The sequence below is a fragment of the Anolis sagrei genome, chromosome 1 (genome assembly GCF_037176765.1).
Source record: "Anolis sagrei isolate rAnoSag1 chromosome 1, rAnoSag1.mat, whole genome shotgun sequence".
In the NCBI taxonomy this organism is placed as follows: domain Eukaryota; kingdom Metazoa; phylum Chordata; class Lepidosauria; order Squamata; family Dactyloidae; genus Anolis; species Anolis sagrei.
The window spans coordinates 219,231,555-219,245,155 of record NC_090021.1 but is presented as its reverse complement, the minus strand read 5'-3'; the positions used below and the strand labels follow the sequence as shown (position 1 = coordinate 219,245,155).

Here is a 13,601-nt window from a genome sequence, read left to right as displayed (position 1 = left end):
CTCAGGGCCAGCAACACCAGAAGGTTTAGTCAGGAAGCTGCACATGGCTGAGAATCCCTCCCTTGCGCTGCTTCTGAAAATTGTAGTTTTAGGGGTTTTGTAAGAACCATGAAAGTCTTCCAGTCTCCACTTACTGAAGAGTAGCTGCTACAATTGATGGTGCTCTGTTCTTCTTTTGCTCAGGATGCCACTGCCAAATATGCTTCCCCCTTGTGCAAGTGATCTCTTGCATGAAGAGGAATTGCAACAGAGATTGCATTGAAGATCACTCAGGGGATTGGGATGGGAATGTCAGGCCCCTTCCACACTGCCCCTGTATCCCAGGAACTGATCCCAAATTATCTGATTATCCCAGATTATCTGGCAGTGGAGACTCACATAATCCAGTTTAAAACAGATAATCCAGGACCAGATCCTGGGATAGAGGGCAGTGCAGAAGGAGCCTCAGTCAGCTGCTTCCTGGGCAACAGGGGAATAGACCCCCACTAATTTTAGTACCTGCTACCCAGTAAGAGGAGATGAGGATGGGATTAACTGTGTAACCACCATGTTTACACATAAGTAAATCCACAACAGGACTCCAGCCAACAACATCAACAACAAAAATGCCAAGAAGAAACATGATCGCAAAACAGCTGGAGAGGGATTTTCCAGGATCACGGACACATCTAAATCCTACCCATATTCTGTCACCCATCTTGTCCTGTAGGAAATTAAAAGGATGCCATTTTTATTTATTTTGCACTTTTTCATTTTGATTCAAGGAAGGTGCTGTATATCGGGTAGGAGCATTTGCATAGTCAGCTCAGTATTGATTGTATTGGATGGCAGCTAGAATTTTAGGTTTTTCACATCACCTACTATCTTTAATCATGAAAAGAGAGCTGCAGCTTATTTATGTATTCATTTGTACAGAGGATCAATTCTGTACAAATTCTCCAGTGTTATATATAAATGACACGCGCCAAGGTGTTTTTGTTAGGCTATAGCCTCTTCCAAGGTATTTTAGTTAGGTTATAGCCTCTTCCAAGTATAGCAGCTTTCCACGCCAAGGCAATGTGTGCTTGATGTAAATGTAAGTGTGATGTTACTCTGCTGAGACATACCGTTCTGAAGGGGAACAAATGTCATTTTTCAACACAGCATATATTATCAGAGTGCTTGTTATGAGCATAAGTGCCAAAACATCCATTCTCGTTTGCAGGAGAATTCAGCACATACTAGACTAGGCCCATTTATTACTCAAGGTTATTTAATGTGCTAGAAAATACCTAGAGAAGAGGATTCCAGCATGATTCTATGGTCAGCTTCTGCACCAAATTTTTGCCAGAAGTTCTGCTGAAAGTTGACCATATAATCATGAAGGCCTGAAGAGAACTCTCTATGCATTTTCTAGGTCCTCCTGTGTGATCCTATGGTATGGTTCAGATGAAAGCCCAAGGCATCATCCATTTCAGGTAAGAAAAATAGGATACCAGATTAGCTGAAAACTGAACTATGCAAAGAGTCTTTACTTTACTGCTTTCCTAGTCTGTTCCTCACTGATACAAAAGATGCATTTTGCAGGCTGTACAGTCCAGAGGTCCAGATGTACTCAGTTTACAGATGGGAAAACTGAGCTGAGAGGCCATTTGACAGCTGCACATCTATGTGGTCCTTGGTTAACATCCACTATGCCTCTGCCTTCTGAAGCTCTACTGTAAAGATGTTGGGTTCCTCTTCTCAACAGCTACCACCCAGTCAAAGAAACATCTTTTGTTTAATGCAAACTGCCTCTCAACATGCAATGTTATGACTATTGGGAGGGGTTTGAAACTAAGGTTCCCTCCAAATAAGAATTCACCATTGCAATAATGTAAAACTTCAGTTGTAAAGGTAAAGGTTTCCCCTGACATTAAGTCTAATCGTGTCCGATTCTGGGGGGTGGCGCTCATCTCAATTTCTAAGCTGAAGAGCCGATGTTGAACTGCTAGGTTGGCAGAAGCTGGGGCTAACAGTGGGAGCTCACCCTGCTTCACGGATTTGAACTGCCGACATTTTGGTCAGCAAGTTCAGCAGCTCAGCGGTTTAACCTGCTGCACCACCAGGGTCACTGGGGCTGGTGTATGGACTACAGTCCACCCTGAAGCAGACTTTGCTGCTGTATGGAACTGCCCTTAGTATTTACAGTGTCCTTGGTTATTTATAGAAACCCTTACTTCTTTAAAGATACCAAAAAGACACAAACCTAAGAATACCATGGGCCTTGGTCTCTCCAATAGGAAATTTGGAGACAGAAGTATTTTTTTATTTGTGGGAGGGTATTCTTATGGGGTGGTAATGCAATACTTCCATTTCCCCGCCTCACAGCTACACCCTGATCACATGTCACTATCGTCAATGAAATTCTAGGTCATCCTTTGACACTCACCATGTTCATGATATCTTCTTCAACTTGATGAAGCTCTGAATACTTCCCTCCAGTAGTGTTAAACGTCAACGGAGACTGACCGACAAATGTTCTCACTAAAGACAAGAAGATGCTTGTTATCTAATAATACGGCTAGATTCCTCCTTCTCCTCTCCTCTGGGAAGAAAGCCATCTTGAGTAGAAGAAAAATTAAGAAGTATAGTCTAAAACTTGAGACAAAAGATGATACCATTTTCTGCAGGGGTTTTTTTTGGGGGGGGGGGGCTTTTCTCCTTCCTTCCTGTTGATTGCCCATGAAAATTATTTGGAATCACTGAGACCTACGGTGTGTTGTATCTCAACAACACAGACATCTGTGTGTATGTGTGTTTGTTTGTATATAGTTGGCTGCTCTCATAGGAGCTGGTATAATGAACTTCGGAAACTGATTGAACTTCCAGCTAGGATTACAGTTCCCCAACTACAAGTTCTGTGTTTTAGCATGGCAATTCAATCAGTTATCAGAGTATTTCATGGCATGAAATCATTGTGTGGCTTCACACAAATGTTTTGGACTTCACGCCAAAAGGCAATTAAACAATTAAGTCTAGGTTCTATGAGGTGTCTAGATAAAAGGGAGTCTACTGTATAATCAAGAATACTGATAGTTACATGATAAAACTTTGAAGTTTTTGATGTGCATAACCACATCAATTTCATGCTAACAAAAAGCAACAGCCATCAAAATACAGTCATAAATCAAGAAAATTATGTCTAAAGGTATTCCTGGCTAACACAACCAATCCTTTTAAAATTAAAAGATTTAATCTCTCTGTAGATTTATATCTTACTAAGAAGCTTATTTGCTTTCGCTCTTGTCCTTTTTGGTTCTCTTACCTAAATTGCACTTTCCTTTTTCCATCTGGTAACCCAGGAGACAAGTGCATTTGAACGAACCTTGTGTGTTAACACATGCGGCTGATGCTGGGCACGGATTAGACAGACACTCATCTACATCTGAAAAAAAGAGATAAAACACAATCTGTAGCAGGAGACCTTCCACACTATACAACTATAAGACTATGATTCCACTTTAACTGCCATGACAGTATCCTGGGATTGACAGTTTAGAATTTACTAGACTCAGCCAGAGCCCTTCCACACAGCCATATAATCCAAGGCAGAAAATCCCACAATATCTACTTTGAACTGGGTTATCTGAGTCCACACTGCCATATATTCCAGTTCAAAGCAGAAAATGTGTGATCTTATTCAGCTATGTGGAAGGGGCCCCAGAGAGCTCCCCGAGTGCTTCCGATAAACTACAAATCAAGTGCCTAGCTTTCCAAACTTTCCGTGTTGGTGACACACCTTTTAGATATGCATCTTTTCACAATATGGTCATTCTGTTTTACTAGGAAACCAGAGGTTAAACTAAACCCCTATAAGTATTTCATACAATATATATTATTGTAAAATATAAGATACATATATAAAATAATATATATAATATATAAGTTTCATATAATCTTTACTGTAGAAACAAAGCTTGGAAAATTTCCCTTTACATTTCTTAGGTGCTACACTTGGTTCTTATATAGTTTCCTCAATAGCTGCTCCATCACAAACATCACTGTCAACATATTTTCTACTCTTAATTAGAAGCGTATCCATTTTAGTGGTAATTACTGCAACTCAATCAACAAATTGTGTAAATTATAACAGTTGTAACAGTGCCTACACTTGAACAGCATAATCACTAAACTGCAGTAGTGATTAAACCTCTGATTGTTTTTAAATGGGATCTGGATGGTCATCTGCTGTGCATCCCTAGCTGATAGAGATTGGGCCAGATGCCCTTTGGAGGTCTCTTCCAACTCTAATGAATTATAGACTGGCTGGAAATCCAGTGAAGTCTCCTTCTCTAGAGGCTTTTGAACTGAGACTGGATGGCTGTCAATGGGGCTTTGACTGTGTCTTCCTGTCAATAATTCTATCTGGGTGGGAGGGGGACGGGCATTTTTCATGCAACACATCTGTAGATTACAGGCAACACACTAGTGTGTCTTGACACAGTGTTTGGAAAATTCTGGCCTAGAGTGATGGTGAGGTCTCCTTCTCTGGATGTCTTCACACAAAAAGGCTACCTGCTGGAGATGCTTTAGTTGGAGATACTACATTAAGCAGGGATTAGACTTAATGGCCAATAAAGTCATTAATTTCTCTTTAAGAGAATGGCATATCTGCCATTATACACAGCTTACCTATACTGCAGTCTTCTCCTTGCCAACCAGGTAAACACTGGCATTGGAATTTGCCTGTCAAACTGTCCAATACACACTTTCCATTATTTAGACACGTACCAGCAGTACACACATTGGCTGTGAAACAAAACATTTGAAGGATTAAAAACATCAAACTTTCTGCATCCCACAAATTTGGTTACTTTGGCAAAACATAGGTTCATAAGAAACATACAAATCATTTCTAACTCATGCGAACCCTAAGATGAGTGACACGAGCCCATTGTTCAGAAGCATCATAAGGATGATTGATGCTCAGTAATATGAACTTTTGCTTATACCGCTGGGTTCAGTATCCATGTTAATTAAAGGGTCCAGCAAATGAGGGGCCTATGGAGTCGTCAGCAACTGGCAAGACATTTTCTACCTAAGAGATTCCACTTAAACACAAGGGAGAACTTCCTGATGGTAAGAGTTGTTTAGGGGAATATGTCTGGAGTCTCCTTTTCTGGAGATTTTTAAGCAGAGGCTAGATGGCCATGGGAATTTCTTCCAACTCTATGATTCCCTATGTAATAAAGACAAATTGCCATTCAGCTTCTACTTCCTAAATGACATGTTGTATGCCAAGCTCAGTGGGACAGTGTTGATATTTGTCTTATTTCACACCTAGAGATTATTCCTGCCAAATTTCAATTTTAGCTAAGGTAGTAATGATAACACTTCCTAACTGCACTGAGAATGCTATGCCAGCAAACAAAACTATGCTATTATAGAAGTGGGCCTTACAATAAAATGTTGAAGTTCAGAGTCAAGCTAGCCAACCGTGTCCTTTTCTACAGTGCTCCATTTCATCTCCTCTACACAAACATTGGAAAAGTCACATTTTTGCTATAAACCTCCCAGAATCCCCCAGCCAACATGGTTACAGAAGTTTTCCAACCTGTGCCCAACTCCAAAGCTTCTGGTTTTCTGCCCTACATCCAACAGATATTTAGTATTTTATGGCTACTCCGCATGTTCAAGTTTTTAGCTTTGTATGTCTGTGGGTTTTTTAAAAAAAAATACATTACAACTGTACCCTTGGTTTGCTTCTGATACGATAAATAAATAAGCATGTTCAGTTGCAATTGGGCTTTTTTCAGAGGCTGTGCCCTTAGTGTCTGACATTTTTGCCTTTTCCCCTATTTTTGCAAATGTGGATCCCCTCTGAGTATGCTGATACCTGCCTCTTGTTTCTCAATAGTCCATTTTTTTCTGCGTGGCCTTAAATAACCCAGCACCTGAATCTGCTATTAGTATATATGATACTTTGTTTTTAAGAAAAATATCTTGGGAGTTAGTTTTTTTTTACATGTATTGTATATGATATGAGTCATTTCTGGATTAGTTCAGTCAACTTATAAAACCCTCCTATGAAATTCACAGTCATTTTTCATACATCTTAAAAGAATCTCACAAATGTGCAATTTCCCAAAGCAAGTTGAATTCAATCTGGTGTTTTTCCACAACTTTCAAAGAAGGGTTACCTTTTCCATGAGAAGTTGGGAATGTCTTTGGGCTTCTTGACCGAGCAACTGTAGTTGCTTTGGTAGAAACTGAAGAAAAAGTAAAAGTCTCTGCAGTGGTTTTGCTAGAAGTAGTCAGGATGGGCGGCTGAGTAGTGGCAATCGTGTGCTCTTTAGTAGTGGTTACACTGGTCTTTTCTGTCCCTTCTGTTGACATTTCAGAGGTGTGTGATACCTTGGTTGTAGAAAATGGCAGGACTTTGTGAGGCTCTGCAGTGGTCAAAGCATCTGTGCTTGATGCCAAAGTAGGCAATCTTAATGTTGTATATGTTATAAGTTTCTTCCCTGTGGTTATCTCCACCTTTTGCGTAGTTGCTCTTGGCAAGGGAGGAGCTGTTGCTTTGTCAGCTTCATAACTTGTGGTACTTCCTGGCAAATATGTGGGAGAGGTAGTTAATATGGGAAGGGTCTTTCCAACACTGGTCCCAGGGATAGAAGTGTTTTGTCCTTTGCTGCCCTCACTTTCCTCTAGGGAGACTGTCACTGGCAAAAAATGTTCAGTAGTTTCGGTCAGAAGAGGAGAAAGTTCTGTTGACTGTAATATTTTACTATCCTTTGGAGAATCTGTCCCAGTTTGATTGTGATACTCAGTGAGGAAACTTCCAGATGTACGGGAGTCTATTCCAGTTGTTTCTTCAGATGTAGCCATAGGGACACTTGTTTCAAGACCTCCACTAGATTGTGGCAATGAAGGTGACGAAGCAACTGAAGGCAGTTGGGATGGCAATGGGGTCAATACAGTTGATGACAGCCTATGTGAAAATGTTATTAAAGGTGTTTCAGGGGTTGCTGAAAATGGCAATGGGAAAGCAGAGGAAGATGATGAGAGAGAAGGCTCTGGTGAAGCCAACAGTATTGGTGGCTGAGTAGGAGAATGTGAATCCTCTTTTAATGATGTTGGTGAGGAAGTGGTAAATGACATGATGCTAGCAAATGAAGGTGTTGAATACAACTGGTTTGTGTGTGGCTCACTCACTGTAGAAGAGTACCCTGATGTTTGTGGGGCATGTGCAGCCAAAGGCTCTGTTGATGGTTCAGGGAAATCCATGTCACCGGAGGATATGCTATTTCCTTTGCTCTGGTTCACAGGAAATGAGGACTGAAGAGATTCTGAAGGGCTGGAAGTTTCTGTGTAAAAAGTGGAACGGTTTAATGAGTCAGCTGATGAGGTGCTGTTGTGTGAAATAGAGAGTAATGTCCTTTCTCCACCCCTGGTGAAGGTGGTTGAGATGTATGTGCTGTCAGTATGAGAAACAGAGGTTTGTTTGCCAGTGTCAGTACTACTAATTGGCTGGTAGCCTGTTCCAGTGTCTGAAATACAAGTAAATGTGATCATTGGTTAATAATATGAAATTTGCATTGATATGTAAAAATCAAACACAGTAACAACTTTTTGGCAATACCGCAAACAACTTATGTGACTTATGCTTCCTCTTGCAGAGCTGCCGTGTGAATGTACACATGACATTCACAAAACACTGGGAAGGGAAGCAGTGGGTGTGATCATTTATCCCTACCTTCCTGAGATATGGGGCCACTGTGTGAGCATGCCTGTGGAGGTGCCACGTGTCTGAGAGGTAGCATGGCTGCGGGACACTGTCTTTGTATTCTTTCCCTTGGGGAGACCTCCCACCCACAAGCTCCACAAGGAATCCTTGCCCCATCTCCACTTGAGGAGCTGGGCATCCATGGATTTTTGGATCCATGCAGGGTCCTAGAACCAAATCCCAATATATACCCAACAGATACTAAGGGGATGTGATACCCAGAATGGAAAAGTTCCTGCCCTGGGAGATTTGTTCATTGCTCACTCTGACACAATCAATGGAGCATAACATGGGAATCCAGCAGAATCCAGTACAAGGATCCAATATGTGTAGGTGCATGCCCTTTTTATTTAATTATCCAGATTCATAACCCTATGTGAACAAGATTGCAAAGAGATTCATTGCAGCTTATATTAAATATATTATGGAAACAAATCCAGAATCTAATTGATAGAGGGCAAAGTTACTGTCGAGAGTTACTGACGAGTCAAAATGCACTCCCATCTCTCAGAAACAATCTGAACACAGTCCTCCTGTATAGGTCAATGGCAGGGCAAACCTATTGGTACTTTTCAAGCCTAACAGACCTGGCATTTGGAAAGGGCTCTGGCTGCTTGAGGGCCGTAGTCTCCTGCCAAGCAAGCAAATAACTGCCTACCCCATCCTCATTCAATTTTGTCCTCCTTTTCTGTTCTTTTTCATCTTTCCCAAACCAAGCCCTTCTGCTCTGACTTACATCCAAGAAAGTTCTCCCTTCCTTCTCCCTAACATCTTCTTAAAAGACATTGCTTAGATTAGCATGTTTAACAGCAGAATTGTGTTATGCACTTCCTCAAATACTCATAGGCGCATTTTAATTTCAATGTCATAATTCAATTAATTGGGGAGTCTAATAAGTGAGGTGATATTTCTAGAAAGCTCTACTGAGAATATCTCGAGTTTCAAACTACAGAACAAAAGTATAAAGAAAGAGTACAAAAGTAGCATTTTTACTTGCTTGTTTTGATTAAATTTCACCAAAAATATGCAGCCCAACAAAACAGGTTATATTGTAGAAAAGATATGGTTGTTGTGCTACTTTACAATGAATTCTAGAAAAAGGCACAACATAAAACTAACCTGAAGATTCACTTTGGAAGGAAGAAGACGTTGGTATCCTTGATGGGCGGACACTTTGAGAAGTCTCAGTTGAAGGTCCAGAGGTACCAAAATCTGCTGATGAGAAGTCAGTTCTTATAGATCCAATATCTGGCGAGGAAGGGTTCAGTTCTGAGCTGTTTGGCTTTTCAGTATATGAGAGGCTTTCAGTCACTTGAGCAATTGTAGTGTTCATGCTGGTTTGCATAGTTTCCTCTTCTCCTTTGATGAACAATGCTGAAGTGTAGGTGCTCTCAGTATAAGAATGTGAAAGGCCCGATTCACTCACTGAAGGTTGACCACTTCCAATAGCTGAAATGGGAATTGAGAAATGAAAATGTAAATTATGCTCACACAATCAGAATTTGTGCAGGCGATCCCCAAGTTGGGTTTGTTCTTAGGTTGAATTTATATGTAAGTTGGAACAGGTACATTTTCTGAATGTAACTCCAGATATACAAGTATATATATCCACACATACACACACATACATATATAAGCTTTGGTTAGCATAGGGGAGGGTTAACACCCCTGTGGAGATTGTTTTGCTGCTTGTGCCCCTGTTCAGAAGATTTCACCTCACTTTCTTTCACTGTGATAATTGGATTTTGAAAAACTTGATTGGTTGTGGAAACAAGGGCTGATGATAAAACTGCAGTGGGTACACTGTTTTCCCCTTTATATCTCTTCCAGGAGTGAATTTCTATTCTTAGGGGTAGATTTATCTCATTTCCTGTTATCTCACCCACCATTCTTAAGTATAAATTGTATTTAAGTCAGATGTTTGTAACTCAGGGTATTGCCTGTACATCCATTCTTATAGGACATGTAATTGCAACTAACCCCTTCCCATGTTTGGTTAACAGAATACGCAAAATAGCCACAGTTCATTGGATTGTCATGCATTCTAAATGTCACTTGGGACAAAACTAATTGGGTTGGGGGAAAAACACACACACACACACAAAACACAAACCCACATATCTCGTATTATGCAAATATCATTATCCATAACATATTTTACTGAGTGTTCAAAATGAGTGTGTGTGTGTGTGTGTTGTGTGTGTGCGTGTGCGTCAATCTGGTGTGCAATTAAGGGGTGGGAATGAGGGTTTTGCTTCCCATATAAGAATTCTGAAAACTTCCTTCAGTCCTCAAATTTTTAGCATTGCAGTCAGTGAGGGCACTAAAGATTCTTCTCATCTAGAAAGTGTATACTTGCTGTGTTCATATTTTCTTGATTACTTTGCCTATTTAATTAATATTAACATGCAAATTAATATTAATATTCAAATATTTAAATTATTACAAATCCAGAAATTTGGGAACTGAAGGAAAATTCGTGGAGGGCAATGCCCTCATCCTCTCCCACCCCAATAGCAACACAGAATGTGTATAATGATGAACCAATGGGAACACATACTTATATGTATATAATATATACCTAAACCTAAAGATTTAGTTTGCATGATCCAGCACAGTGTGGCATAGTAGTTTGAGTCTTGGATAATGACTTTGGAGACCAGAATTTGAATCACATTTCAACTATGGAAACCCATTGGGTCACCTTGTGCTAACCACATTTTCTCAGCCTCAGAGGAATGCAAAGGGAAACCACCTCTGAGCATATTCTGTCAAGAAAGCATCATAATAGATTTGTCTTTGGGTTATCATAAGTTGGAAATGACGTGAACGCACACAACAACACAGACCTACACAAATTTTTTTTCAGTCAGGAGCAACTTGAGAAACTTGAGCTGCTTCTGGTGTGAGAGCATTGGCTGTCTGCAAGGACTTTGCTCAGGGGACACGCAGATGTTTTACCATCCTGTTGGAGGCTTCTCTCATGCCTCCTCATAAGAAGCTGGAGCTGACAGACGAAAACTCACATCGCTCCCCGGATTCGAATCGCCAACCTTTCAGTCAGCAGTCCTGCTGGCACAAGGGTTTAACCCATTGCGCCACCGGGGGCTCCACCTACGCAATGCAAATAACATTGTACAGCAAATTCATCCTTTTGTCTCTGTCCTAAGAAAACTCACTTGAAGAATCCTGTGGTGGAGATGAATACATTGGAATTGAGGAGGAATGTTCAAGTGAGCTCTCTGTAGAAGCTGCAGTGGATTCCGCTTCACTTAATGAGACGTTGTATCTTTCAGTCTCTGCCACAGATGCTAATGTCAAGAATGGATGTGAAGAATTAAAAGTTTCGGTATCATACATGCTTATATCTACATCATCTGGAGAAGTGCTGTTATCTGGCAGAGATCTCAAGGTCCTTTCTCCACTATGTGTGGATGTGGGAGAAAGGTATCCACTAGCTGTAGAAACACTAGGAAGCCTTCTTTCTTCATCTGTTCCTTGATCGGTCAGAATATTGTTTCTAGTGCCTAAAATGAGATTGAATATGGAGAAGAGGGAGAGAAAATAAATGCTCCATAACCATAACTTCTTACAATACTTTTAAAGTCTTAACCATATGTCAGCCTTCACCGCTTAATCCATAAATCTTTTTGAGACAAGGCTTAAATGTTTAAATAATTTTGATTTCAAAGAAATATAAAGCATGCCTGTTTCTGGATGATACATGCTAGAGTTAGCAACTGGAACCCAGATGAACTTCACCGTGTCTTTGTCCAATTTACATCCTGAAGATTTCTAGTTCCAAAAAGATTTATGTGATTACAGCATTACAGCAGAGCAAAGCAAGTTATTTTTAATGAAAAAAGGTCAGTGGGTATTGTAAATGTTGTACATTAGTTCTGTAAAATCGGAAATGCCTTCACTACTTCACTTTAAATAATAATTTCATAATTTGAAACTAAAGGCTTGCTGTGTGTATTTGTATGTGTGTACAATAGTTTAAGAAGCCAGCTCACTTCTTATTGCCAAAGAGATATGCTATTCCTCAATTCAAAAATAGTAGTGGTATACATTTGTGTTTTGTAGATACAGTAAGAGTCTCATAACTAGGGAACCCATATCTTTACCTGCAACCATGTGAAAATGGTCTCCTAGGTAATTTGTTGGGCCCTCCAGGTGATTCTAGGGCAGTGGTACCCAAACTTCAGTCCTGTAGGGTTTTTTAGATTTCAACTCCCAGAAGACCCAGTATTATTGGGCAACAGCAAGGAATTCTGGGAGCTGAAGTCTAAAATGGGCAGAGGGCACAGTCTGTGGCCCTTTGGATGTTTTGGACTTCAACTCCCAGAATTCCTATCAATTGAACAAGCTGGCTAGGGTCTCTGGGAGTTAAGAGTCCCAAATACCTGGAGGGTATGCAAGTCTGGTCCAGGGTATGCTTCCCCCAGATGTTTTGAGTCCCCTTCGGGAGAGATAAAGTGGGGTATAAATAAATGGGCACAAGCCAGTAAAGGTGGTCCCAGTGGTGATCGGCACACTGGGTGCAGTGCCTAAAGACCTTGGCCTACACTTAAACACAATTGGCACTGACAAAATTACCATCTGCCAGCTGCAGAAGGCCACTTTACTGAGATTTCCATGCATTATTTGCCGATACACTTCCCAAGTGTCTACTCAGCCAGCAGAGTGATCTTGTCTGCTGTGGACTCATCTTGTTGTGTTTCAAATAATAATAATAATGATGATGATGATGATGATGATGATGATGATGATGTTACCACATAGATGCTTTGGTGGACCAAGCAAATTCCTAAGGAGGATAACCCTCTACAAAATTCTAGGTTCTCAAAGGCCTCTTTATGGTGTTTGGTTGTATATGCAATATCACTTAATCATGATCCAGCTGGGAACTTATGGGGGGGGGGGGGGGGGAGTCTTACTGTATATATGTATATACAGTAAGCTGATATTGGGGGGGGGGGGGGGTCTTACTGTATATATGTATGTTAGCACCATTTCAAATGCTTCCAAAGGGGAGAAAACTGCCTGTGAAATATATTGAGTTCTGACAACCAAGAAGGAGTTGTTTGATCCCACCACAGATGAAGACTATGGCTGGCTTCATGCTTAGACATGTAAAACACAGACATGCCCTCAAAAGATACATTTGTTGCTGAAAACAGACTTCAACTTTCTCAAAAAAAAAAAAAAAAGTGGGAAGGAAAAGAAAAAGTGAAATCTAAGAGATCCACAGGAAATTAATTAATTTAGTTCCTTATTTTAATGTATATTTAATACAAATATTTTATGCCACTCTCTTTCTGAAGATCTCCGGGTGGCATACAATAAAAGCAGTTGGATCTCTATTGGACATTTAACTGAGGCAATTATATAAATATAAAAACTTACTTGAAAGATCTGTTGTAGAAAATAAATATGAAGAGGCGTTGGAAGAATGTGTAAATAAAGATTCTCTTAAAGATTCAGTGAAATCTCTTAAAGATTCAGTGAAATCTCTCCCTGTAAACAGGGAGCTTTCCTTTCCATCTTGCACTGTAGCAGATGAAGTCTGGGTTAAAACTGATGAACTGACATTTTCCAAATGAGAAGCTGAGAGATTAGTTGTATCTGTAGATTCGGTCCATTTGGTGAGCATTTCTACTGTCCCTTCTCCACTTCTGGCAAGACTGGCAGCAGAAGACACACTCACGGTTTGAGTCGTCACCTTTTCTGCACTGAAGTGGCCAGAGGGATGCTGGTGGTCCCTGGCATCTAGATGAGAATAAACATGGCTCAGGACTTCCTGTGCATAATAATAAATGCAGACTAGTGCAGGATAGATACATCGTGTTTC

At 40.4% G+C, this 13,601-nt stretch overlaps 1 protein-coding gene across 4 annotated transcripts in view; it reads right to left on the bottom strand.

The window, feature by feature from the left end:
* The window catches only part of HEG1 (heart development protein with EGF like domains 1), a 71,044-nt gene that overhangs the window by 13,330 nt on the left and 44,113 nt on the right, over positions 1-13,601 (bottom strand). For all 4 annotated transcript variants that reach the window (XM_060775040.2, XM_060775031.2, XM_060775048.2 and 1 more), the window contains 7 exons: positions 13,157-13,519; positions 10,927-11,274; positions 8,867-9,196; positions 6,162-7,511; positions 4,654-4,770; positions 3,287-3,406; positions 2,411-2,505 (listed from right to left, as the gene is read on the bottom strand). In XM_060775040.2, the coding sequence (XP_060631023.2) occupies positions 2,411-2,505; positions 3,287-3,406; positions 4,654-4,770; positions 6,162-7,511; positions 8,867-9,196; positions 10,927-11,274; positions 13,157-13,519 (2,723 nt within the window). The remainder of the gene's footprint in view (positions 1-2,410; positions 2,506-3,286; positions 3,407-4,653; positions 4,771-6,161; positions 7,512-8,866; positions 9,197-10,926; positions 11,275-13,156; positions 13,520-13,601) is intronic.